Source organism: Spermophilus citellus (assembly GCF_964194105.1).
Source record: "Spermophilus citellus genome assembly, chromosome: 1".
Taxonomy (NCBI): domain Eukaryota; kingdom Metazoa; phylum Chordata; class Mammalia; order Rodentia; family Sciuridae; genus Spermophilus; species Spermophilus citellus.
Window position 1 is genome coordinate 123,385,654 of NC_138182.1, and position 24,539 is coordinate 123,410,192.

The following is a 24,539-nucleotide window of genomic DNA, read 5'->3' on the forward strand; positions in this document are numbered from 1 at the left end:
GTAGTTGGAATGCACTGTGACATATTCATACATGCACACAGCATATTTCCTCAATTTCATTCTATAGTTCTTTTTCCTCCCCTTCTCTCCACCCTCCTGCTTGGTCCTTCACTTCTACTCTAAGCTCTCCCTTCTATTTTTGTGAGATCCCCTTGTTTATTCCTTTCTTCTCTTTAGCTTCTGCACATGAGACAAAACATTTGACCCTTGATTTTCTGAGTCTGGCTTATTTCACTTAGGACGATATTCTCTAGTTCCATCTATTTACCAGCAAATGACATAATTTCAGTCTTCTTAATGGCTGAGTAGAAATTCATCCTATTTACACACACACACACACACACATTTGCTTTTCTTTATCCATTCGTCTATTGATGGGCACCTAGGCCGGTTCTATAACTTGGCAATTGTGGTTTTTGCTGCTATAAACATTAATATGATGTATTTCTGTAATATGCTGATTTTAGATCTTTTTTAAAAAATATTTTTTACTTGTCAATGGACCTTTATTTTTTTATATGCGATGCTGAGAATCTAACCCAGTGCCTCACATGCTAGGCAAGCACTCTACCACTGAGCCACAACCCCAGCACTGATTTTCGATTTTTTGAGGAATCCCCATACTATTTCCAGAGTGGTTGTACTAATTTGTAATTCAACAATGTTTGAACGTAGCTCCGCCACCACATCCTCACCAGCAATTACCATTATTTGTATTCTCGAGGATTGTCATTCTAAGTGGGGTGAAATGAAATCTCAGTGTATTTTTAATTTCTATCTTTGATTGCTAAGAATGTTGAACATTTATTTTTTCATATATTTGCTGGTTATTTGTATTTTTTCTTTTGAGAAATGGCTCTTTAGATCTTTTGCCCATTTACTAAGTGGACTGTTAAGTTTTTTTGTTGTTCTTCATGTATTCTGGTTATTAATTCCCTGTTGGAAAAGAAGCAGGTAAAGATTTTTCTCTCATTCTTTAGGCTCTCTCTTCATGGTCTTAATTGTTTCTTTTTCTCTGCAGAAGCTTTTCAATTTGATGCCATCCCACTTGGTTTTATACAATGATACCTGTCCTTCCTCACTCCATTACTTTCATGATCCTAATCCAGCATCCGGATGTTCCTACCCTCTGGACCTCCCTGTAAGCTTGCACATCTCTATTCATGCCATTATTTCAGAAGAGCTGATCAGTGAAGTTTTTCCCTGAACCTTCAACTCTCCCCTTTGGACTCATTTCCTCATCTTTACTCAAGATTGTAAAAAAGGTATAATTCCTAAAATACATTTTCTACTCCATACAGTTCTTGTTCCCTGCCTGATGTGTATATCAGTCACGTTAATGTGAAGAGAACTAACTGGGTATCCATGTGCCTCTCTGGTAGGGAACACCATCTTCCCTGCTGCACTGCACGCCTGCGAAGTCCCACCCTTCATTCAGGCATTCCTGAGATCTGCACTGCACTGTGGACTACTGGGAGATGGGGGCATTGCCAGGTGGGCAGCCATGGAAGCTGGTGACAGTTGCTTCTTTGGCATTACTGTCAAAGCACCAAAAGAAACAATGTTTTCCTGAATTAAATAAACCCTTTTGAAGGCTAGAATCAAAAGGAAAATCCCTGTTTCCTAGCGACGATGTTGGCTATACTGGGGGTCAGGAGAAAGGCCCATCCTTAGTTTTGCATCCTTAACACGGGTCATGGGTAAGATGGATGCTGAGGCTATGCTGAAGCTTAGGAGAGGAAAGGTGTGAACTGGATGGCTAAGACCACCAAAGGCAACAACGGAGGACAGTTCCAAGCAGTACAAAACTGCCACTGTCACTGTACATACTAAGGCAGTCTAAGAGAGCTCATTAAACAGAAAGGAAAACAACTGAGAAGTAAGAAGAGGACTCCTGATCTACATCATCTGGCTTACTAGAAACATCTTCCTCATTATTAGCTTCTACTTACTGCTATTCTCTCCTTCTTAACCTCCACTCTGCCCTTCATGGAGAGGCCATTCATTGTTATTAGCTTCTAGCACTCAAGAGTACCCCTTCTAGACAAGTCTCAAGATGTACATTCAGAAAGGGATATAGACCAAAAGATGCAAAGTCTCTTCTGCTCACCTGAATCAACTTCCAAGTCTGTTTCTATAAGCCCCCTTCCCCCAACTCCCTACCTCTTCCATGGGTGACTGACTGCAGGATGTCCTCTTTAGGTGAAAAACTGTGTAACAAGATAATGCTCTAATGGAAGATAAATGGACAGTACCCAAGGCCGGGATGAACTGTGTGGGCTTCTAAGCTGCACTGCCCCGGTGTGAATCCTCACTCTTTCCTGCTACTTGGGTATCTGAGCAGATCATAAGCCTCTGTAAGTCACTGTTTCCTTATGTATAAAACAAGGATAATAATTCCTTTAACTCCCAGGCTCTCTTGTGGAGCAAGGGAGGTGACATATGTGAAGTGCTTACCCACAGGAGCTGGCACAGTGCTCAATAAATGTCAGCCATGACAATGTGCAATTTTGGGCTCATGTTTCCCCCAGTCTAGTCTCCTGTGTTTACACTTGGAGGAGCTCCTGTCTGTGGCACAGAACAATGTCATTTCCCCTTAATCCTTTCCATTCACATATCCAGTGGTCAATACTGTATACGGTCACTACCTTTTTTGTGTTCCTCCAAGAGGATGAGTTGTAGGTGGTATGTTTGCCCCCTATCCCACCATTCTCTGTGCCTCAAGAGTTTTCAGAAAAACAGGGCAAGGATGTGACACACCACAGGAGCATCTCGTGCCAGGAGGAACTGACAGGATGAACATGGTGCCTTTTGGCTTATCAGACAATCCCTGCATTGATTTTACCTTTTCATTTTCCCCTTTCTAAAAATATTTATTTTTTGATTGCAGTCGGACACAATACCTTTATTTATTTATTTATTTTAGAGAGAAATTTTTTTTTTAATATTTATTTTTTAGTTTTCGGTGGACACAACAACTTTATTTTATTTTTTTTTATGTGGTGCTGAGGATTGAACCCAGTGCCCCGCACATGCCAGGCAAGCGCGCTACGGCTTGAGCCACATCCCCAGCTCTATTTCATTTATTTATTTTTACGTGGTGCTGAGGATCGAACCCAGGGCCTCGCACGTGCTAGGCGAGTGCGCTATCGGTGACCCACCACCCCAGCCCCTCATTTTCCCTTTTAATCTCTAAAATTTTAAAGTGGTTAGTGCTCAGCTCCCAGGTTCTATGTCTTCATTCCCCATCAGGGCAGTGACATGAACCCTCCTCTCACCCCAAGTCACTCAGCCCACCTCTGTTTCTGCAAACCTGCCAAGGCCTAGGCACGGATAGCCTGGAGCAGAATTGAGGTTGTGAGGGTTGGAAGGGAACAGGATATTTCCCTTTCAGAGCACAAAAAACTGAAACCAGGTAGTGTTGATAAGGATGTGGAATTTTAAGCAACAGGAAAAATAGGAATATGCAATTAGTGATCATTGTAGAAGGCACTGGTAATATTCATTAAAATATGAAAAAAAGCACCAGTCCATTTCTGGGAATGCACTGCATTCACCTCTGCTGCCAGTGCCCCCAGATCCAACCAAGTCCCATATCTCTTGCCAAAGGCAAAAGCAACCTTTTTACATACATATGCTATATATACATACATATATTATGCACAGGAGAGAAATATATATATGTATGTATGTATGTGTGTATATATATATTTTGCTATTCAATTACTCTTAGCAGAATACAAGTCATGCTATCATTTCTGCCACTAAAAAAAGTAACAGGGGCTGTGGCTGTGGCTCAGTGGTAGAGCACTCACCTAGCACATGTGTGGGTGGCACTGGGTTTGATCCTCAGCACCACGTAAAAGTAAATAAATAAAATAAAGGGATTGTGTTCATTTACAACTAAAAAAATCAAATAAAAAAGTAACACAAAACCTTCTCTAGTCTGCTAGATATTGTTGCCTTTTGTAAAAGATTCTTCAAAACAACTGTCAATATTCACTGTCTTCATTTCTTCTCCTCTCAATTCTTTATGCCCAATCCACCAAATATGCCCATTTCAAGGTCACTCTATTGCTGAATGCTGGCGTTTGCTCTCTCCACCTGACCTTCCACCTCCTTTTGTGATTTCTGGGAACTGAAGCTGGGGCCTTGCACATGCTATTGAGACAGCAGCTGACTCTCAGTCTTCATCTTGATTCACTGGCAGCTCTGATACACAGGGGACCTCTGCATCTTCCAAGACACACTCTCCTGACTGTCCTGCCTCAGGGCTCCTCTCCTGTGTAGCTTCCTCCTCTTCTCTTTTACCTCCTAACATTGGAGCTCAAACCAGTGTCCACTCTCTCCTCCAGGTTTCCCTAGTCAGTCTCACCTAGTTCTGCGGCTTTAAATACCACCTAAGGGCCAGACAGCTCTCATATTAGTTTCTCTAGCCTTGACATATGTTCTGAACTCCAGACTTACATATCCAAGTTCATATTCAACATCTGTATTTGGATGTCTAATCAACACTCAAGCTCAACATGACCAAAATGGAACTAACAGTCCCCCACCCCCACCTCAGCTGACATCAACTCCATCTTCAACTATACCTGTGTCACTGCATGGGATACTGTCTCATCTGCTCTTCTTGCTGTGCGGTCAACCCCCTATATGGTCCACTTTAACCCAGCAGCCAGAGTGATCTTTCTAAAACTCAAGTTGGATCACGACACTCCTCTGCCCCAAATGTTGTAAAGGCCCTTAATTTTCCTTGGAGTTAAAATCAAAGCCCTGGCCTGCACGATGTGGCTCTTGTCAGTCCCCTTTTGCTCATCTGGCTCCAGCTGCCAACTTGCTTGCTCTCAGATGTGCTTCTGCCTGAGGATCCTAAGAAATGCTATCACCTTATCCTGGAATGTTCCCCAAGACATTCATACAACCACTGCTCACACACTGGAAGTCTGCCTGCACTTCATCTTCTGGGCCACTCTAAGAGTGCAGCATGTTCCCAGTCCCTGGCACTTTTAAAAAACCTTAAAAAAAAAAAAAAAAAAAAAAAAGAGCAGTCTAGTAGCACAGCAGAGCCGAGAGAAAGGCAGCGATTTCCTGTACGCCCTTGCTCCCACGTGCATCTCCTCCTGTGTTGTTGACACCCCACTAAGTAGCATGTTTGTTACACAGATGAACCTCCACGGACACATCATATATACAGTCCAAGGTTCAGCACCCACTCCTTGCCTTGTACATCCTTGGGTTTGGGCAAACATATAATGACATGTATCAACCATTCTAATTTCCCTGCTCTAAAAATCCTCTGCTCTGTCTGTTCACCGTTTCCCTTCTCCAACCACTATTCTGGGCTGTCTTCATAGTTTCTCTTGGTCCGGAATGTCACAGAATTGGAATCCATGTTACATAGCCTTTTCAGAAAGACGTCTTCCACTCTGTGGCAGGCGTTTAAGGCTGCATGGTTTGACAGTTCATTTTCATTGGTGCACTGTATCTGTCCATGATGGTGGGATCTGCTATTACCCATTCGCACGTGCACACTATATTGCAATATAATTTGGCCAGTACCCCTCCCTAGCACTTGCCCCCTTCCTCCCTCGCTTGGTCCCTTTCCTCTATTCTGCTGATCTCTCCTTGATTTTCATGAGGACCACTCCCCACTCTTTTTTTTCCTTTTTCCTCTCTAGCTTCCACATATGAGAGAAAACATACAACTCTTGACCTTATGAGTTGGCTTATTTTGCTTAACATAATGTTAAATTCCATCCTTTTTTCTGAAAATGATATGATTTCATTTTTCTTGTGGCTGAGTAAAACTCCATTTTATACACACACATACTACATTTTCTCTATCCATTCATCCATTGATGGATCCTGATAGTTGGGCTATTGTTAATTGTGCTGCCATAAATATGGATATTCACATATTTCTAAAGTATGGTTTTAATTCTTTGAGCAGTGGTATGGCTGAGCAATATGGTCATAAGACTTTCATGCCTGGACTTTAGAGGAACCTCCATCTTGATTTCTTTTTTCTTCCTTTTTTTTTGTGCTGGGGATTGAACCCTGAGGCACTCAAACACTGAGCCACATCCCCAGCCCTATTTTGTATTTTATTTAGAGACAGGGTCTCACTGAGTTGCTCAGTGTCTCATTTTTGCTGAGGCTTTGAACTGGCAATTCTCCTGCTTCAGCCTCCCAAGTTGCTGGGATTACAGGTGTGTGTCACTGTGCCCAGCTTCTACATGGATTTCTATCGTGATTGTACTAATTTAAAGTCACACCAACAGTGCAAAGTGTTCCCTTTTCTCCACATCCTCTCCACCATCTATTATTATTTATATTCTTCATGGCTGCCATTCTGACTGGTGTGAGATAAAATCTCAGTGTAGTTTTGGTTTGCATTTCCCTGACTACTAATGATGTTGAATATTTTTTCATATATCGGTTTGGCCATTTGTATTTCATCTTTTGACAAGGGTCTGTTTAATCCATTTGCCCTCTTCCCGATTGGATTATTTGTTTTTTGGTATTAAATTTTTGAGTTCTTTATATACTTCAGATATTAGTCCTCCGGACAGCTCAGTTCTCAGTAGCACTGCACTACATTCCAAGTCTTTCTATGTTACTAGTCTCCACTGACTCACCTGGTGAGGGTTACCTTGGTTGTTTCCAGGTTTGGGCAGTTGCGAAACGAGCTGCTATAAACCCCTATGCAGGTTTTGGTAGACAAGGGTTTTCAACTCCTTTGGGTACATGCCAAGGAGCAGGATTGCTGGATTGTATGATAAGAGTATGTGAGCTGTGTGAGAGACCGTGGCACTGTCTTCCAGAGTAGTTGTGCCATGGAGCATTCCCCTGAGGGGTGAGCCAGAGCTCCTGCATTCCACTCCCTAGCACCCAGGCAGACCTCTTCCCAGCTGCCTCTCCCCCAGAGCACACATTCCCTTCTAGTCATTGGATAGCTCCTTTCCCAGTTTGCTTACTGGTGTACCCAAAGATCCTGGAGTAGGCACTGCTATTCTTAATAAACATCTGTTGAATGAATGGGTAAAGCTCATAAAGCTGACTGTACAAAGCTACTGACCTGAGCACTGTGTGTGATGATGGAAAATTAGATGCTCAGCCAAAGTTAAATAATGAATAAATAATGACTATATGACCATAAAATAAAATACTCTGCAGCTGTTTAAAAAGTTGAGAAGGTGAGGCAGGGATGCGAATGTAGCTCAGGGGTAAAGAGCTTGCCTACCACACCTGGGATTCAATCCCAGCACACACACACTCCCCCCCACGGGAAATTTATATATTAACATGGAGCAATGGTCAAGGCACAGTAAAAACCAGCAAATTCTAGAATAGCAAGTATTTCATGATACCACTTATAAAAAATGTACACATGTAGACATTAAAAATATGGCAGGAGATATACACTGCAACACACTGTTAATATTACTGGATTTTTCTCCCCATGAGTGCATGATTTTCTTTATTTTTGCAGGACTGGGGCAGAGCATCATGCATCCTAGGCAGGTACTCTACCACTGAGCTGTAACACCAGTCCCTAAGTGTGCTATTCATAATTAGGAAAAAAAAAAAAGCAAAAAAAGATATTTCTATTTTAAAGAAAAAAGATAGAAAAAAATGGCGGATACCAAAAAATATGATAGAAAAAGATGTAGCAGTATACTGTTGGTGAACAGTGGTCTTATGGTGTTGAGGTGACATCCTTCTTGTCTGCATTATGGCCTAAAAGCCAACGACACAAAAGATAAAATCAAGTGCTGATGTAATTGCTTTTAGGATTTTCACAGTAATGTTGTCCAATAATTTAATTACAAATTTAGTAACTAACAACGTATGTTTCATTTCTTTTTTTGAATAAAATATTTTACACAGGTTATTTTATAAACACATTAGTGGAGAAAAAATATTAAAAACCCATTAACTTACAACCAAACTATTTAAAATTTTCTGTGTTTTCTTTCAACTCTCACCATGTGTACAAGTTTTATATTACCTATAGCACAGGTATAATTTGAATTCTACTTTTACATAGCATTGCATATATGTATTTCCTATAAGCTGGTAATCTTAAAAGTATAATTTTAATTGCTACACTTTTTTATTTTGTATGTGTACCAGGGATTGAATGCAGGGGCACTTGGCCACTGAGCCACATCTCCAGCCCTATTTTGTATTTTATTTGGAAACAAGGTCTCACTGAGTTGCTTAGTGCCTTGCTTTTGCTGAGGCTGGTTTTGAATTCGTGATCTGCCTGCCTCAGCCTTCAGAGCCACTGGGATTTTGGGCATGTGCCACAGCACCCAGCCTCTTGAATTGATATATCCTTCTTAAGCATTTCATATTTAAAACACTGGGACCCAATTTTTCATAATTATGAATAATGTTCCATCAAAGACTTTTATGTAGTTATTATCCTGCATCTTTGGATTATTTTCTTAGAAGAAAAATAAAAATATGATTTTATAAAGAGTATAAACTTATTATTATTATTATTATTTTTTTTTGCAGTACTGGGGATTGTTACTTAGGGTGTTTATTTTGGGACAGGGTCTCACTAAGTTGCCAAGCTGGCCTCAAACTTGTGATTCTCTTGCCTCGGCATCCTGAGTCACTGGGATTACAGGTGTGTGCCACCTGGCAGAGTACATTTTTATGGTTCTTTTCCATGGAGCCACACCAAGTAACAGAAAGAAAACAGAGAAAAATGAAGTAATTTCTAGTATTTAAAACTCATGGGGCTAATTTTATAACCATTATGTGTGTGTGTGTGTGTGTGTGTGTGTGTGTTTTCTTATTAGTTGAATGTAAATCTAACTATAGCCACAATCATTAGCTGAAACCTACAATAAACCCTACTACTTTGTATGATCTAGGTTCTCAGCCACAACCACTTCGTGAACGAGCTTACATACAAAAACTAGACTTAGGTGCTTGGGCAAATCTTGTCCCATATGGAATATTAACAAAAAAAAACTACTTCAAACTACTGTTTGAAGATGACAAAGACTATATGAACATTTAGTAAGAGCAAATGTGGTTCTTTAAATTCTCGAGAACTGATGTATCTTTTTTCTTTGTATGATAGCAGGAATTCTGTAAAATTATATTATCAAGAAGGACAGAATCACGTAGATAGGAAAGAGACAGTACAAGATACTCCCAGATGAGTTATTCTGTCCCTTTCTCTTCTAGCTTGGTATCCGGCAAGCCATCTACCATGCCCATTATCAAAGTGGTTTCACAAAAATACAAATAAATCACACCACTTTGTTTAGAACCACTCAGTATTTTCCTTAAGGAAAATACATGCTTACAGATAAAGTTGGAAGAACTATACACTGAAAATCATAAAACATTGATAAAAGCAACTGAAGAAAACACAAATAAATGAAAATATATCCCATGCCTAAATATTGGAAGAATACTCTGAAAATGTCCACACCACCCAAACCAAGACACAGATTCAATGTGGCCCCTGTCAAAATCCCGATGACATTCTTCACTGAAATAGAAAAAAAAAATTTACAATTCACTTGGAGCCATAACATACCCGGAATGGTAAGAACAATTCAGAGAAAGATCAAGTTGGAGTCATCACATGTCCTGATTCAAAACTGATTACAAAGCTGCAGTAACCAAAACAATATGATGCTAGCATAAAAGCAGATACACAGAGAAGTGGAAAAGAATAGAGTCCAGAAATAAATCCAAACATATAGTCAACTAAGTTTAAGGGCACCAAAGAACACAATGGGGAAAAGACAATCTCCTCAATGAAGGGCACTGGAAAAAGTGGCCTTCCAACATACAAAAAAACCAACCTGGGCCTTCATCTTCTTTGATACACAAAAATAAAGTCAAAATGAATAAAAGACCTGAATATAAGGCAAGAAATTACAAAACTCTTAGAAGACTACACAGAGGAGAAGCTTCTGAACAATGGCCTTGGCAGTGATTTTTTTTTCCCCCCAAAAGATCACGCCAAAAGCTCAGGCCACAAAAGCCAAAGTCAATGGGACTTACTAAAACTAAAAAGCTCTGCACAGAAAAGGAAATTAAAAAAATAAAATGTGGTCAACAGAATGGGAAAAGTACTTGCCAACCATTCATCTGATAAAGAGGTAATATACAAAATTTATAAAGAACTTGTACAACTCAATCATGGATCAACAACCCAATTAAAAACATGGGCAAATGACCTGCATGGACATTCCTTCAAAGAACACATAAAAATGGTCAACAGGACATGAAAAGGGCTCTACATGGTTACTTGTTAGAGAAAGGCAAAGGGAAACCCACTCTGAGATGGCCCACCCTGTTAGGATGGCATCATCATACAGTCACACGGGTGGGGAGTGGAGCTGCACACCTGCAACCCCAGCTCGCCAGGATAGGAGGATGGAAAATTTAAGGCCTGCCTGGGCAATTCAGTGAGACCCTCAGTCTCCAAAAAAGACAAAAACAATCAAAAGATAACAAATACTGGCAATGCTGCAGAGATAGGGAACTCATGCACATTGGTGAGAATGCACATGGGCAAAGCCATTACGGAAAAGAGCACGGTGGTTTCTAACAAAATTAAAAACCACTACCACATGGGCAGCAATCCCTCTTCTGAGCACATACCCAGAGAAAACAGAACCGCTGCTTCCTAAAGATGAGTGCACTCCCATGTCCACTAAAGCACTATTTACAATAGCCAGGAAACAGAAACAACCTAGTGTCTACTGATGGATGAATAGATAAAACAGTGGTATAGATACACACAGTGGAATATTGTTCAGCCGTAAAAAGGAACAAGATCTTGCTGTTTACCACAACTTGGATATCTCTGGAGTACGTGCCACTATGTGAAATAAGCTAGATATAGCAAGAAAAATATCATATGATTTCATATTATATGTGAAACCGGAAAAAAATTTCATTACAGAAAAAGAGAAAACAGTGCTTACCTGAGGTAGTAGAGGAGGGGAAGAAATGGTAAGCAGTAGGTTAGAGTCTGCAGACTAGCGGGTAAGCAGGATGAGCATCTAATGTACAACAGGACGGCGATATATGATAAAAGGGTCCTGTGTCTGGGATTCAGGCCAAACGAGTGGATTTTTAGCTGGTCTCATCACACACACATGTGAGAACATGGATATGTTAATTTGCTTCACTAAAGTAACTTTTTAACTCTCTATTTGTATCCCATAATATCATGTTGTAACATTTATTTTAGACAGAATAAAATTGTGACTCCTTATTTGATTCAGGTATTACTTGATATTTGGTCCCCCCCACCCTAACATTATTGCCTAAAACTCTATAGCAATTTGAAATCCCTGCAGCTTCCTAATACACCATGCTGTTTTATATTTATGTTCTTTGTAAAAGCTATCCTTTGCTTTAAATGCCCTTTTCAAACTTCTGGGCCCTGCTCCTTCAAGAAATACTGTCTTCTCTGACCCCTCCGTCTGAATTAGCCTCTCTTCTGGGCTCCCCCAGCACTCTGAATACTTTTCAAGCACAACATTGAGCAGAACGCATCATGATTCTTCATTTTCCTGTCTGAATCCCCTGCTAGACTCAAGTTACTCAAGGGAAGATCACTAAGCTTCTTTTTCTGTCATATTTATTTCTTATCCCTTGTAACACTCACAGTATCAGGCATAGTAATTGCTCAATAAACACGAGTTGCTTGGATGAGGGAGTCCATTAGCATTTTTTGTCCATCTATAAAAAAAACTTTATCTCACCCAGGGAGTGGAGCGAGGAAAGGGGATTCTCAGGCTCTTGGTTTTGCTAGAATGTGTTTCTCAAGATCTTTGCTTTCCTAAGCTTTCTGATCTTGGTTTTGGGATCCAGTCGGGTTTAACATTCCAGGCTACTCTATTTCAAGGCTCCTGAATCACTGTTTTCAACAACTGTTCAAACTCCCTGCTGACGTTTTACTGAGTCTCTGGTTGTGTCAAGCCCAACGCCATCCTCCCCTACCTTGGGATCATTTAAATACAGATGCGCAGCCAAGTTCCCTCATTCTCACAATGCTTCTAAGGACACGTCCTTCATTTTCATGGTCTTTAATATTTTTCTGGACAGGTGACTGACACCTCTTACAAACAAGTCTTGTGCAACTGTGTATGTAGGTGGTTCTGGTCAAAGTGGCAGCAGAGTCCCCTCCTTTACTCCTTTCTGGAGAGCCTCTGGGGTACTGACACAGACCTCGTGGGCTCTGGAAAACCCAGTGTGGAAACCACTGTCTATGTCATCTATCTAGTCACCAGGAGTAAGTAACAGCAGCTTATATAGCACCTTACAAACCCAATTTATGCACCCTAAGTTACACCTTACCCACAGCTGGAGTGCAGACTGCTTGAAAGATGTAAATTCTTAAGCTTAGTGAATAACCTCAGCTTGTTCTACCCATTTTAAAAGTTTAGCTCTTCAGCACTGAGCTTTCTTACAGCAGGCACCTAGGGAAGGGATGGAGCAGCTCCACCCTGGACAGCTATGGAAATGACTGTCATTCCTCCCTATGTGCACTTGCTGACCAACAGATGTCACTAAAGACACCAGCACCCAGAGGCACAGAGAGAGAGATTAGAGGAATGGAAATTGAGCCTAAAAACCATCCAGTTCTTAAAACTGAGAAGTAGGTTTCTAAAGTAATAACATTTATTACACTGCATGCAACATTTTAACCAAAAATTTAAGAAAGAAATTTCTTTTATTAAGTTGCTCAGGCTGAACGGATCATAGCACTAAGTTTTGAAATACACGTTCTTGAAGCAATTTAAAACTCATTAGAAATAATAGGCCTGGGCTAGTAGAAAATGTGGTAAAATTTAATCCTCATCCAAATGTTACCTGGGCTGTACAAACAGGAAATTGTTCTGTGCTACTGTGGCTGACCTCATCGCTGACCCTGAGCTGTAACGGCAAGAGCAGCTGAGAGCGGAGGCAAAATTAAAAACTTACATCAAAGTATATCATGACAGAATGCAGATAAATAAAACAGCATATCAGAAGTATTATTTTTCTGCCAGTCTCACAGAGCAGTAAGGTGGAGGTATTCCACAAATACAGAACACATCAGGAGCACAGGCAAGGAGTCCTCCCTCTCTACCTCCTGGGGCACTGACCACCAGACACCGCCAGGAGCAGTGAGCACAGAAAAAATCCTCGGCTTACCAAAGGAATAAATAACCTCCCAGTCACGCTCTCCCTCATCCTCTAGACCCCTGAGGGTCTCCCTCCAGTGAGCACTGAGACGCTTCAGAGGTAAAAGTACAGGTAACAAAACATCACAGGGGGCAAGAGGCCCCTCAGCCTGGCTACCAGAGCCAGCCCGGGAGGGCGAGTGCGTAGATGGAGGTCCAGTGCCAGTATCTGTCACTGTGGCACAGCTGAAGAACATTTTCCATGGAACCTTTGATTTCCCTTAAGTTTGGGGATCAGAATAGTGCTTCACCATAAACATCCAAGGCACATCTTCCTGTGGAACTCTCAGAAGGCAGGAAGGAGAGCAGAAAGACGCATTCATCATCTAAAGTCATAGGGACTTTGAATGGAATTCCAATTCAGCTCCCTGGCTCCCTGCTAGCTAGTTCTATCTGGCTACCTTGCTCATCTCCATGAGCTTACAGTAAGCAGGGCAGGTAACTGACTGGCCAAGGCAGTCCACACCTTATCTATTTGAGCCCTCCCACTGTCCTGTGAGGTATGTATATTTTCCCTATTTAAGCAAGGGAAGTAAACAACTCAGCCAAGTTCACATAAGTAGTGAGCTGCAGATGATGTCACCTACCTTGAGGATTCAACCGGGAAATGTATGAAAAATGACCTAATATAGGAAGGAGCAGGCATATGGCAGCTGATAAAAACTGGAAGTCACTAACACCAGTAATCGAACTTAGAAGCAGAGCCTTGCTTGTCTTCTAGTCTTTCTTCAGGTAAAAGAACATCTTAATGGCTTCCCAAGGACGCTCGGAGGGTTTCTCTTTCCTTGTCCCCTTGCTCCCCTCCCCTCCTTCAGTCTCCCTCCTCCTCCCCTCCACACCACCCTGGAACCTCTCAACCTCTGCGGTAGCAACTGGTCTCTGAAAGACAACTCAGTGGAGACAGGAAGCTTCTGAAGCCCACGGAGCTTCCTTGTGCCCGTTACTGGACATATGTGCTGTTCAAGAGAGCCAGCGGTGGATGTGGCTCAAGTGGTAGCGCGTTCGCCTGGCATGCGTGCGGCCCGGGTTCGATCCTCAGCACCACATACCAACAAAGATGTTGTGTCCGCCGAGAACTAAAAAATAAATATTAAAAAATCTCTCTCTCTCTCTGTCTCCCTCTCTCCCCCTCTCTCTCCCCCTCTCTCACTCTCTCTTTAAAAAAAAAAAAAAAAGAGAGCCAGCGGTACTGGGAGAGGACGAGTCACTTTCTCAATATCCCCACTGCAAGAGCGAACAAGCCCCAAAGGAAACAGTACATTCATGAAAGAAATGATGCAGGAAAGATAGCACCGTGATGATAAGAGGAACCTAACACTGGTGTAGTTCAAGCTCTTCTGATGTCTGATCCTTGTGTATGCTGCCCTGTTTCATAATGGGGATTATTATTTCCTTTAATGAAATAAGGAAACTGAGTTAACAAAGTACTGCACTCACTACAGGCAGGGTGGTCTAGGCAGGAGGTGCCCTGGATGATGAAGACTCTCAGGCCACGAGGCCCTGTCCAAAGAAGATGCCCGCAAGAGAATGGCTGCGGATGAAGGGGCACCATCGTGAGTGCCCGCTCCATGCTCCCCTGGGCCGGGCCTCCACCCAGAGCAGCTCAGTAAACCCTCTAACCCTACACAGGCACCCAGGTCAGTATGTCTTTATTATTCCTAATTTTAGGTATGAGAAAATTAGGCAAAGAGGTTTAGTGTCTTCACTGAAAGTCATGGAGTTGATAAGCACCACGCTGTTTTTGGAACCATACATCTTAGTATGAAAAGACATGGACAGGACACAAAACTAAAAGTGGAACAAAGACCTAGGTATTAGACCAGACACCCTGCGCCTACTAGAAGAAAATGTAGGCCCAACTCTTCATCATGTCAGCTTAAAAATCAAATTCCTCTATAAGATTCCTAAAGTGCAAGAAGTAAAATCAAGAATGAATAAATGGTATCAAACTAAAAAGCTTCTTCACAGCAAAAGAAACAACCAGGAATGCTGTGCCTACAGAATGGGAAAAAGTCTTTTACCACCTGCACCTCAGATAGAGCATGAATCTCTAGGATATATAAATAATTCAAAAAACTTAACACCAAAAAAATAAATAACTCAATTAAGAAATGGGCAAAGGAACTGAAAGGTACTTCACAGAAGAAAAAATATGAATGGTCAACAAATATATGAAAAAATGGTCAATATCTCTAGCAATTGGAGAAATGCAAATTAAAACTACACTGAGATTCCATCTCACTCCAGTCAGAATAGCAAATATCAAGAATACAAGTAACAATAAATGTTGGCGAGCATGGGGGGAAAAGACACACTTACACATTCCTGGTGGGACTGTAAACTGGTGCAACCACTCTGGAAAGCTCTATGAAGATTTCTCAGGAAACTTGGAATGAAATCACCATTTGATTCAGTTATCCCACTCCTTAGTCTATACCCAAAGGACTTAATATCTGCATACTACAGTGACAACAACCACATCAATGTTTATAGCAGCTCAATTCACAATAGCTAAGCTAAGGAACCAACTAGGTGCCCTTAAACAGATGAATGGATAAAGAGAATGTGGTATATATAAACAATGGAATATTACTCAGCCATACAGAAGAATAAAATTACGGCATTTGCTGGTAAATGGATGAAACTGGAGACTACCATGCTAAATGAAATAAGACAAAAAACCAAAGGCTGAATGTTCTTTCTGATAGGTGGATGCTAATACACAAATAGGGAGGGGGGATTACATTCATTGGATTAGAGAAAGGGGAATGAAGGAAAGGGAAAGGAAGGGGGATGGGAATAGGAAAGACAGTAAAGTGAATCAGACAGAACTTTCCTATGTTCATATATGAATACACCAACGGTGAAACTCCAAATCAGGTACAAACACAAGAATGGGAAGTTATACTCCACGAATGTATAACATGTTATAATACACTGTACTGTCATGTGTAGCTTAAAGAATAATTAGAAAAAGATTGAACAGGCTGGGTGCAGTGCACGTGCCTGTAATCCCAGTGGCTTGGGAGGCTGAGATGTGAGGATTGTAAATTCAAAGCCAGCCTCAGTAATGGCAAGGCACTAAGCAACTCAGTTGAGACCCTGTCTCTAAATAGGATACAAAATAAGGCTGGGGGTGTGGCTCAGACATGGACAGGAATTTGCTGTACCCTGAAAGTTAAGTAAGGCAAAACTCTGTTTAGAAAACATAAAAGGGGGTCTGTTTGCTTCTAGAAGGCAAAATTTCTGTATGATTTTAATGTGTCTATCTTCAAATAGACATAAAAGTTGTGGCAATGTTGTTGCTGATTACAATGAAAATAAGAGTGAATTTATTGACTTAAATAGGTGGGGGCTGGGGATGTGGCTCAAGCCACATGCTTGCCTGGCATGCGTGGGGCGCTGGGTTTGATTCTCAGCACCACATAAAAAAAAATAAAGATGTTCTGTCCACCGAAAACTGAAAAATAAATATTAAAAAATTCTCTTTCTCTCTAAAAAAAAAAAAATAGGTGGTTTCTAGTTTGCATGTTTGATTTGTAGAACTTTTAACCTCAAGTTCTACAAATCAAACATGCAATTAAAACAGCATGTGTTAGAAGAGGCCTACAATGTATATAGACACGAGCTGCAGAATGGGTTTCTAACTTAAATAAAAATTCTGCGTTTTGAATTTTGTTCCTATACACATGCATGTACATCAAAAAAATTGGGGGGGCTGGGGATGTGGCTCAAGCGGTAGCGTGCTCGCCTGGCATGTGTGCAGCCTGGGTTTGATCCTCAGCACCACATACAAATAAAGATGTTGTGTCCATCGAGAACGAAAAAAAAAATTAAAATTCTCTCTCTCTCTTAAAAAAAAAATTGGGCTTTAAAAATTTCTGTGAGATCTGTTTTTAGGTACTCAAAAAGAAATACAGGAATCACAGGCTATTTTTTTTTCTTTCTTTTTTGGTGTCACTAGGAATGGAATCCAGGGGCACTATACCATTGAGCTGCCTGAGATCAAGTAGGCAAAGAGGAAGAAAAAGAGGACACAAAGAAACATCTCTTGGGTAGAAGTACACTGCAGAGCTGCCCAGAGAGCTGGCACCAGCCAGCATGTGCCAGACTACAGAGAACCCTCATCAACCCTGTCCCCATGCCCTGAACATAAATCCTAGAGGGCAGAGAATTCCACAGACAACGCTGTCAGAATTGGCAAGTATTAGGATGTATGGCAGTTCTTAGGCCCCAACAATAACCAAATTCCAAGATTTTGATCTAACAGGCAACATTCCTTAGAGAACTCTGCTCCTAGTAGGACAGTGCCCCAAGGTTCCCTGTCATGAAACATTTACTGCTCTTTACAAGGACATTTCCCCAAAATTCAGGGACATACTGGTCTACTCATTCCTTGATCCAAGAAAGCAAACTCTCTGATGCAAGTTTGAGCAATTTTGAAAATGCTACAACTTTTTAATATTCTATCTAGCGTATTCCCTTTGCCTACTGACCCTGCAAGTTCATCCAAACGAGAGTCATCAAGCTGGCCAGGCAGGGCCAACCTCCTCCATGCCAGCCAGCATGATGGCTCCCTGACTCCCTGCACTCCCTTTAGCCACTGCACAAATTCATATAGATATGAAGGCTTGAGAGAACAAAATAACTAACATCTTTCTTTTCTCCAAAGAGATAAAGTTATATTGCAGAGACAAATATGGAAAAGGACACTCACCATAAGTGCAAATCATTTTACTAGCTTCTCTGAAGAGAAGAATTCCATTAGGAGATGATACATCAAAATTCAAACGCTGGGACCTAGAAAATAGAGCAAGAAATTAAACTATATGTGCAGATAAAGAAACCAAATATAGGTTGAAAATGTCCAGCATTTTCATTTATTGGAAGCAGCAGCAATACAATTATTTCTTACACTACCATTCCAATCAACAACTGTTGATAAAGTATGTATGCTAATTTCCTCACTACAAAGATACTAGACAATTAAGAAGGGTTTTCTTTTATTTGCTGATTTAAAGAGTTTATAAAGAGGGCTGGGGATGTGGCTCAAGCGGTGGCGTGCTCGCCTGGCATGCGTGCGGCCCGGGTTCGATCCTCAGCACCACATGCAGACAGGATGTTGTGCCCGCCAAGAACTAGAAAATAAATAAAGATTAAAAAATTCTCTCTCTCTCTCTTTAAAAAAAAAAAAAAGAGTTTATAAAGATAGTATCTGACACCCCGTATCACAGATTTCTCACCCCTCTTCTTTTTATGCAAAGTGGTTGGTGGATAATAAGTAAAAAACCTTACGTATACATGTATAAGTTTACACAGAAACGTGGACAGAGTTGTATTTATAATCTGACATCTTCTATAGTATCTGGTACCTATTTTTAAAGCAAGTTCTAAAGTGACATAAAGGAGATGCAGGTACTTTTAATACTGCACAAATTCATAATGAATCATGTGGCCCTTCAAGCAAATTTCAAACACATTAAATTACACTACAGATTATGGTGTCCAGTGCCCCTGGATTAAGTGTAGAGAAACAAATGCAGAAGTTCTCTGAGAATATTCCACTTCCCTGGTTCCTGATAGGTGTGGAACAGGGTCCAGAACTGACAAGCCACCCTGACACAGTTCTACTTTTAGAACATTTCTTTGTCTTTAGTTGGCTCTGACATGCTCTGTTGATGTGCTTTCAAGATATGATTTTTTTTTTTAAATCAGCAACAAACCAAAAATCCAAAAGCAAACACATTGTTGAAGTCCTGTTTGCCACAAATAGAACTGTTGTTTCCCTATGTGTTTTCAAAATAGCATCACCTGCAATAACGTCTGAAAAATACTATTATAAACATGTGATAACTGTATGCAAACACATACAATTCCTGATTAGAGAAAAGAAATGGAATATATACATTTGCATTACATTCTAGAGAAATACAGATAACATTTTCACTAGGTAATTCTTAGAATATTTGTGCTAGATATGAATTATATGCCTGTGGCAGACATAAAATGCTTTACAATATGTAATGCAATGATTTTTTCCTTTACTAGTAAATACTGTATCAGTAACATATAGTATCAACAATCTGGTTTAAAAAATGACATTTGATGGACAAAAATTTCTAATATAAAATATAAAGCCAATCTTCTTTTAGTATTTAAAGCACTCCACAAGAATGGTTTAAAAAAAACTAATGTTTTCAAAAGAAAAATACATTTATTTGCCAGGTCTTTTCCACCTCATTTTAGAGTAAAGATTTTAAATTGCAGTGGTAAACACTTGGCAAGAGAGAGACAATCAGAGTTGCACCCCCATCCCCTGCTGGCATCTCCCCTTCATGGCGCTGTTTACAAGGAGGCACTGATGGAGCAGGACAGGTAATTTGGTGCTGAGCAATATTCACAATGACATATTTTAAAGAGGTAAACACAATTAGCTTGTTCAGTTGCTCTCTTTTAGCTACATTTTGTTAATATTTCTATGCAGGGTTTGTGAATCTCTGCTGGTCTATGCAAATTCTAAGGGCATCCAGGCAATTTCCAAGAAGTGTCACAGTTGCTATTTCAGTGAAAACTGTGAGTGCATGAATCATCCAAACACATCCTGGCATCAAGGAGGAGGCACAGCGTCCAAGTGGAAGCGGGGACAATCCCTAGTGCTCCCAAGGCAACAGCCACGTGCCCATGAGCTGCTCTGGGACGCAGGTTCTCACAAAGTGGAGATCCCCTAAACTTCTTTCCTGCTCTAAATTCTACAGGATTACAGTTAAGCAGGGAAATAGTTGAAAGAGCTCTCCTTCCCTCCACTTTGTGACTAAATAACGGAGCTGTAGTCTTCTAATGTTTCCATTTCCCTAATCTCCACATGACCCAAGGTCACTATGTCTCTCCTCCGCTCTCTTTCCTAGTTGTACTTCTCCTCCATTTCTCCCTTCCTCATCTCCCTCCTCCGCTCTTCGGCCCTCTCTATTTCCATTGCTGTCCCCATCACCTTCAGTTCCGCCCCTGGGTATGACGTGGGGACATTCTCCCACTTCCAGTTACGTTGCCCACCTGTTCTGCATCAGTTCGGCAATAAGCTTCAAGATGGGAGTTGTGCACGCTGGCTCCGCATACCACTGCTCAACAGCCCTCTGCAGAACTGGGAGATACGTAGGGTACCTTCCGTAAAAGTCTGTTAAGGAATTTAAGGGTCTAAAGACAAACAACAACACAAAACTAAACTGTTTCTGAAAATTGATGCCACGTGTTCCATGTTTAGTATACAATGGCAGTAATTTTACAAATGACAAAGTCTTTCCAACCTGTATGCCTACACTTTTGGTGGCTGCATACGCTCTGCATTTATTTGTAATACATCCCATTGATTACACTGTTTTTAGTATTATTTATAAATGGAAGCTATACTTTTAAAATATCATGCAAGTTACATTTTTAAAAAGTTTTTTATAGTTATAGATGGACGGCATGCCTTTATTTATTTTTTTATGTGGTGCTGAGGATCAAACCCAGTGCCTCACACATGCTAGGCAAGTGCTCTGCCACTGAGATACAGCCCCAGCTCACAAGTAACATATTTAAAAAATTATGTTTGTGTTGTAGGAAAGGAAAATAAATTGAGTAAAAGAGGAATAAAGATATACTTCAGTCACTGTTATCAGGGTTTCTTGGGAACTATATAGAGAAAAATATTATGAAATTTTAAAAACACATAGAAATAGTAACACTAAATCTCATGTACCTATGTCCCAGCTTCAGGATCACCTACATTGCTTTTTTAAAGTTGTTAACTTGCTTTGCTTGGTCCCACTTATAGCTACAAGAAACATCTGGGATGCCAGCTTGAAGAAAAGCTGAGCAACTATTAACACACTCAGGGTCAGCAGTGCTAAAAGGCAGTCTCATGTGCACACAAGAAGAAACTCTCCAACATCCGCATGAACACCAAGGAGTCTATGCCCTCCCAAAAGCATATGGGGATGTGAGAACCTGGTACACTCCTGAGCCAGCTTCACCAGCCTTTGGAATTACCTCCTCACCTTGCCAAACAGACACATAAACACAGGACCAAAGCCTAAAGCTACCGCAGAAAAACTTCAACAATGCCACTGCTTTCATTTCTTTTTTCTTTCCTCATCTTTTTCTGATGTTTTCCACTCTTCTTGTCCATTTCAGGTGAAAGTGCTGAAAAGAACCACTGAATAGTGTTCTTTTTCTGTGTGGTGTGGGTAGGGGTCTCCAGGGTGAGAAACTTCTCCATGACCTGATGTCTTGCTCTTGAGACATATCTCTAGCTCTTCAGCATGGCACACCAGGCCCTTTAAGATCTGGCTCTGCTCTTGCAGCCTCACTGCCTGGCACTTCTACTCTCCCTACAGCCATGCACCGCTCCCTGCAAATCTGTGATGCCAAGGTGTCTCCTCCTGACACTGCTTCCTTCTGCCCCAGTCCTGACCTTCAATACCTAGCTCAAGTTTCACCTCCTCTGGGGTGTTTTACCCATTCTGTCAAATGGCAGGAATCTTCCCCATCTCTGTTCAGGGAACACTCCTGACCATGTTATAACAGTGACTCAAGGTTGGCTGGCTGCTCATACATCTATCCCACTAGACAGTGAGTTTCTAAAGGAAAGAAACCTGTGCCTCCCTCCTAGCTCCCTGCTAATTCCTATTTGCCCCCCAGAGTTCAATGCATATCAGTTAATCCAGGAAGCCATTTCTGACATGCCGCAGGCCCCCACCCCAGCCTGAGTTGGGAGTGATTCCTAGATGCGGCTGTAGGATCCTGGGCTAGCGTCACAGGACACTTCAGCATCAGCTTTCTGAGGGCAGGGACTAGGTACTTGGTATGCACAGCCTGGCACAAATGTAGGTTTCAATAAATATCAGTCCCACAAACCTGCCAATCTATAAATGAGGTCCAGTGTGCTTAATCAGAACTGTTTAACTGTACATTTCACTTTGAAGCTTTAGAAAATAATTTACATAAAGAAAATAAGTCCTCTAAAGCCTTAAGAGTGCTTTCCCCACTAGAGTTGCCATGTGAAAGCTGTGTTTATAATGAAACAAGTATTTAGTGAAGTCCTACTCTGCAACAAGCACTATTGTGAGAGTCTCCAGAGACACCAATGAACAAAACATTAGAGAAACCCTTGCCCTCATGGAATTGATATTCTGATAGGATAGAGAACAAAATAAGTGTTCAGTGTAAAGGAAAATAAAGCAGGGAATGGAGAAGTAGTGAGTGTATGTGCACGGGTGAGATTTCAGTTGAATGAGGATGATACAAATATACTGAATGAGTTTGATCATGAACTTTACTTTGGCTCTTGTCAGATAACTTACTTTTCTATGTCCTGAAAGCTGTTATTTTTGAAAGATGGTGCTCTGTACTGTTCTTGGGGCCAGGGACCCAGAGTTAAGGAAGACGCAGTGTTTGCTCACTGGGAATTCATGCTGGGAATTCCAGGGTGGCACAGGGATAAGGAATGTGCAGAATACTAGAATTCGGAGGCAGAGCCAGAGGAGCACAGGTAAGAAAATGTTCCATCAAGAGCTCACCTGAGGGAGCATTAGTGGGAGAACATCTGAAGGCCCACCAGGAAACTGCAGAGATCTAAATATCAGAACTAAGCCCAGAGAGGCCCACAGGTCCCTATGCCAAGCACTCTAACGGCATTAGGACCATGGTATTTTTCAGAGCACACGGCATTCACTATGGACAAAACCAGGGGACGTGAAGGGATGTGCTTTTTTCTGTGTGGAATGAGAGTGGTGACAATTCTAATATGCTTCTAACAGAGGTGACTGCCACAGAGAAGATGAGTGATTACTGGAAAGCAGAGCAGAGGTCCACCAAGCTGAGAGGTTGAAAGGGCTACACAGCGAGAGCAGCAGGCTCAGACTACAGGTGAGATGGAAACCCACTCTAGGAGCTTAATTTTCCAGTGGCCTTGTGAGAGCTCCACATATAAGATAGGATGAAGAGGGCGGGAGCCCTCAGGTAGAAGAGGCACAGACCTAATTTCACCTAGATTTTCTCAATGAATTCTGAAGGTCCACATCAAATAAGTGAAAAACAATGGCATACAGCAACATCTTACTGGACGCTAAGTATAAAAATGTGAAAAGTATCGGATTTTTTGTCTACATAACCACCCATCCATGTACACTGTGGTTTATAGTTACCATGCGCTGAACCCCAAGAAAGCAGTAATGAACAGACCTGATTCTTTTCCTCTGGGATTTCACAGCAGAGAAAGCATCAGAATACACCAGAAAGCCAACGCCAGAGTTCTTACTAAAACCTCCAAGAGATAAGGGTTTGAGGATGGGATTCCTCAACAGAAACAGCTGACCACTTAGTTCATTTAAAGGTTCTCCAGGAAGATGCAAACACCTGGACCTTTGTTCATGAAGGCAACTGTGCTGCTGGGAGCCCCTCCTCTTGGTCCAGCAAATGCCTGTCCATCCTCTGAAGCTCAGCACAACCTGAATTCTCCCAGGAAGCCTCCCTATTTGGGAGCCTCCAAACCAATAATCTCTTCCTTGCCTGTGTTTACCTGGCCTGTTGTAGGTTTTTTGTTTTAGGGAGGGTGGTGGTATTGGGGATTGAACCCAGAGGTGCTTCACCATGGGACAACATCCCCAGCTCTTCTTATTTTTTTATTTTAAGACAGGGTTTAACTAAGTTGCTTAGGGACTTGCTGAGGCTGACTTCAAATTTACAATCCTCCTGCCTTAACCTCTAGAGCTGCTAGGATTACAGGTGAGCACCACTGCGTCTGGCTTGTGGCATGCATCTTGAACACACGGATGAATAACTGTTCATTCCTTTTTGTGTCTACTAGACCGTGAGCTTCCGAAGAGCATCATTCTCCCTTATGCCTGGCACAAAACACAGTCAAAACATGCCTGCTCTGTGAATTTTCAGGCTTACTTTCTTGCCAGTTTCTATCTGTCCAACATCATATTGCCAATTGCTTTCTTCGTGACTTATTCTTCTGCTGGGCATAGTCCTAGCTGCTCTGGGAGGTTGAGGCCAGAGGACTGCTTGAAACCAAGAGTTCAAGAACCAGCCTGGGCAATAATATAAAAAAGAAAAAGAAATATAGTTCTAATTTTTATTTTTTTGGTACGAGGACTGAACCCAGGGACACTTAACTACTGAGCCACATTGTTTTTTGTTTTGAGACAGGGTATTGCTAAGTTGCTTAGAGTTTCACTAAGTTGCTGAGGCTGGTTTTGAACTTGCACTCCTCCTGACTCAGCCTCCTAAGCTGCTTCGGTTATAGGTGCACACCACCACACCTGGCTATAG

The 24,539-nt window shown here is 41.4% G+C and overlaps 1 protein-coding gene across 1 annotated transcript in view; it reads right to left on the reverse strand.

Annotated features, from left to right (window-relative positions):
- The window catches only part of RANBP17 (RAN binding protein 17), a 297,306-nt gene that overhangs the window by 42,727 nt on the left and 230,040 nt on the right, over positions 1 to 24,539 (reverse strand). The window contains exons 21-22 of the mRNA XM_081277519.1: positions 20,274 to 20,381; positions 17,941 to 18,023 (exon numbers count right to left, since the gene is read on the reverse strand). Coding sequence (XP_081133645.1) covers positions 17,941 to 18,023; positions 20,274 to 20,381 — 191 coding nt within the window. The remainder of the gene's footprint in view (positions 1 to 17,940; positions 18,024 to 20,273; positions 20,382 to 24,539) is intronic.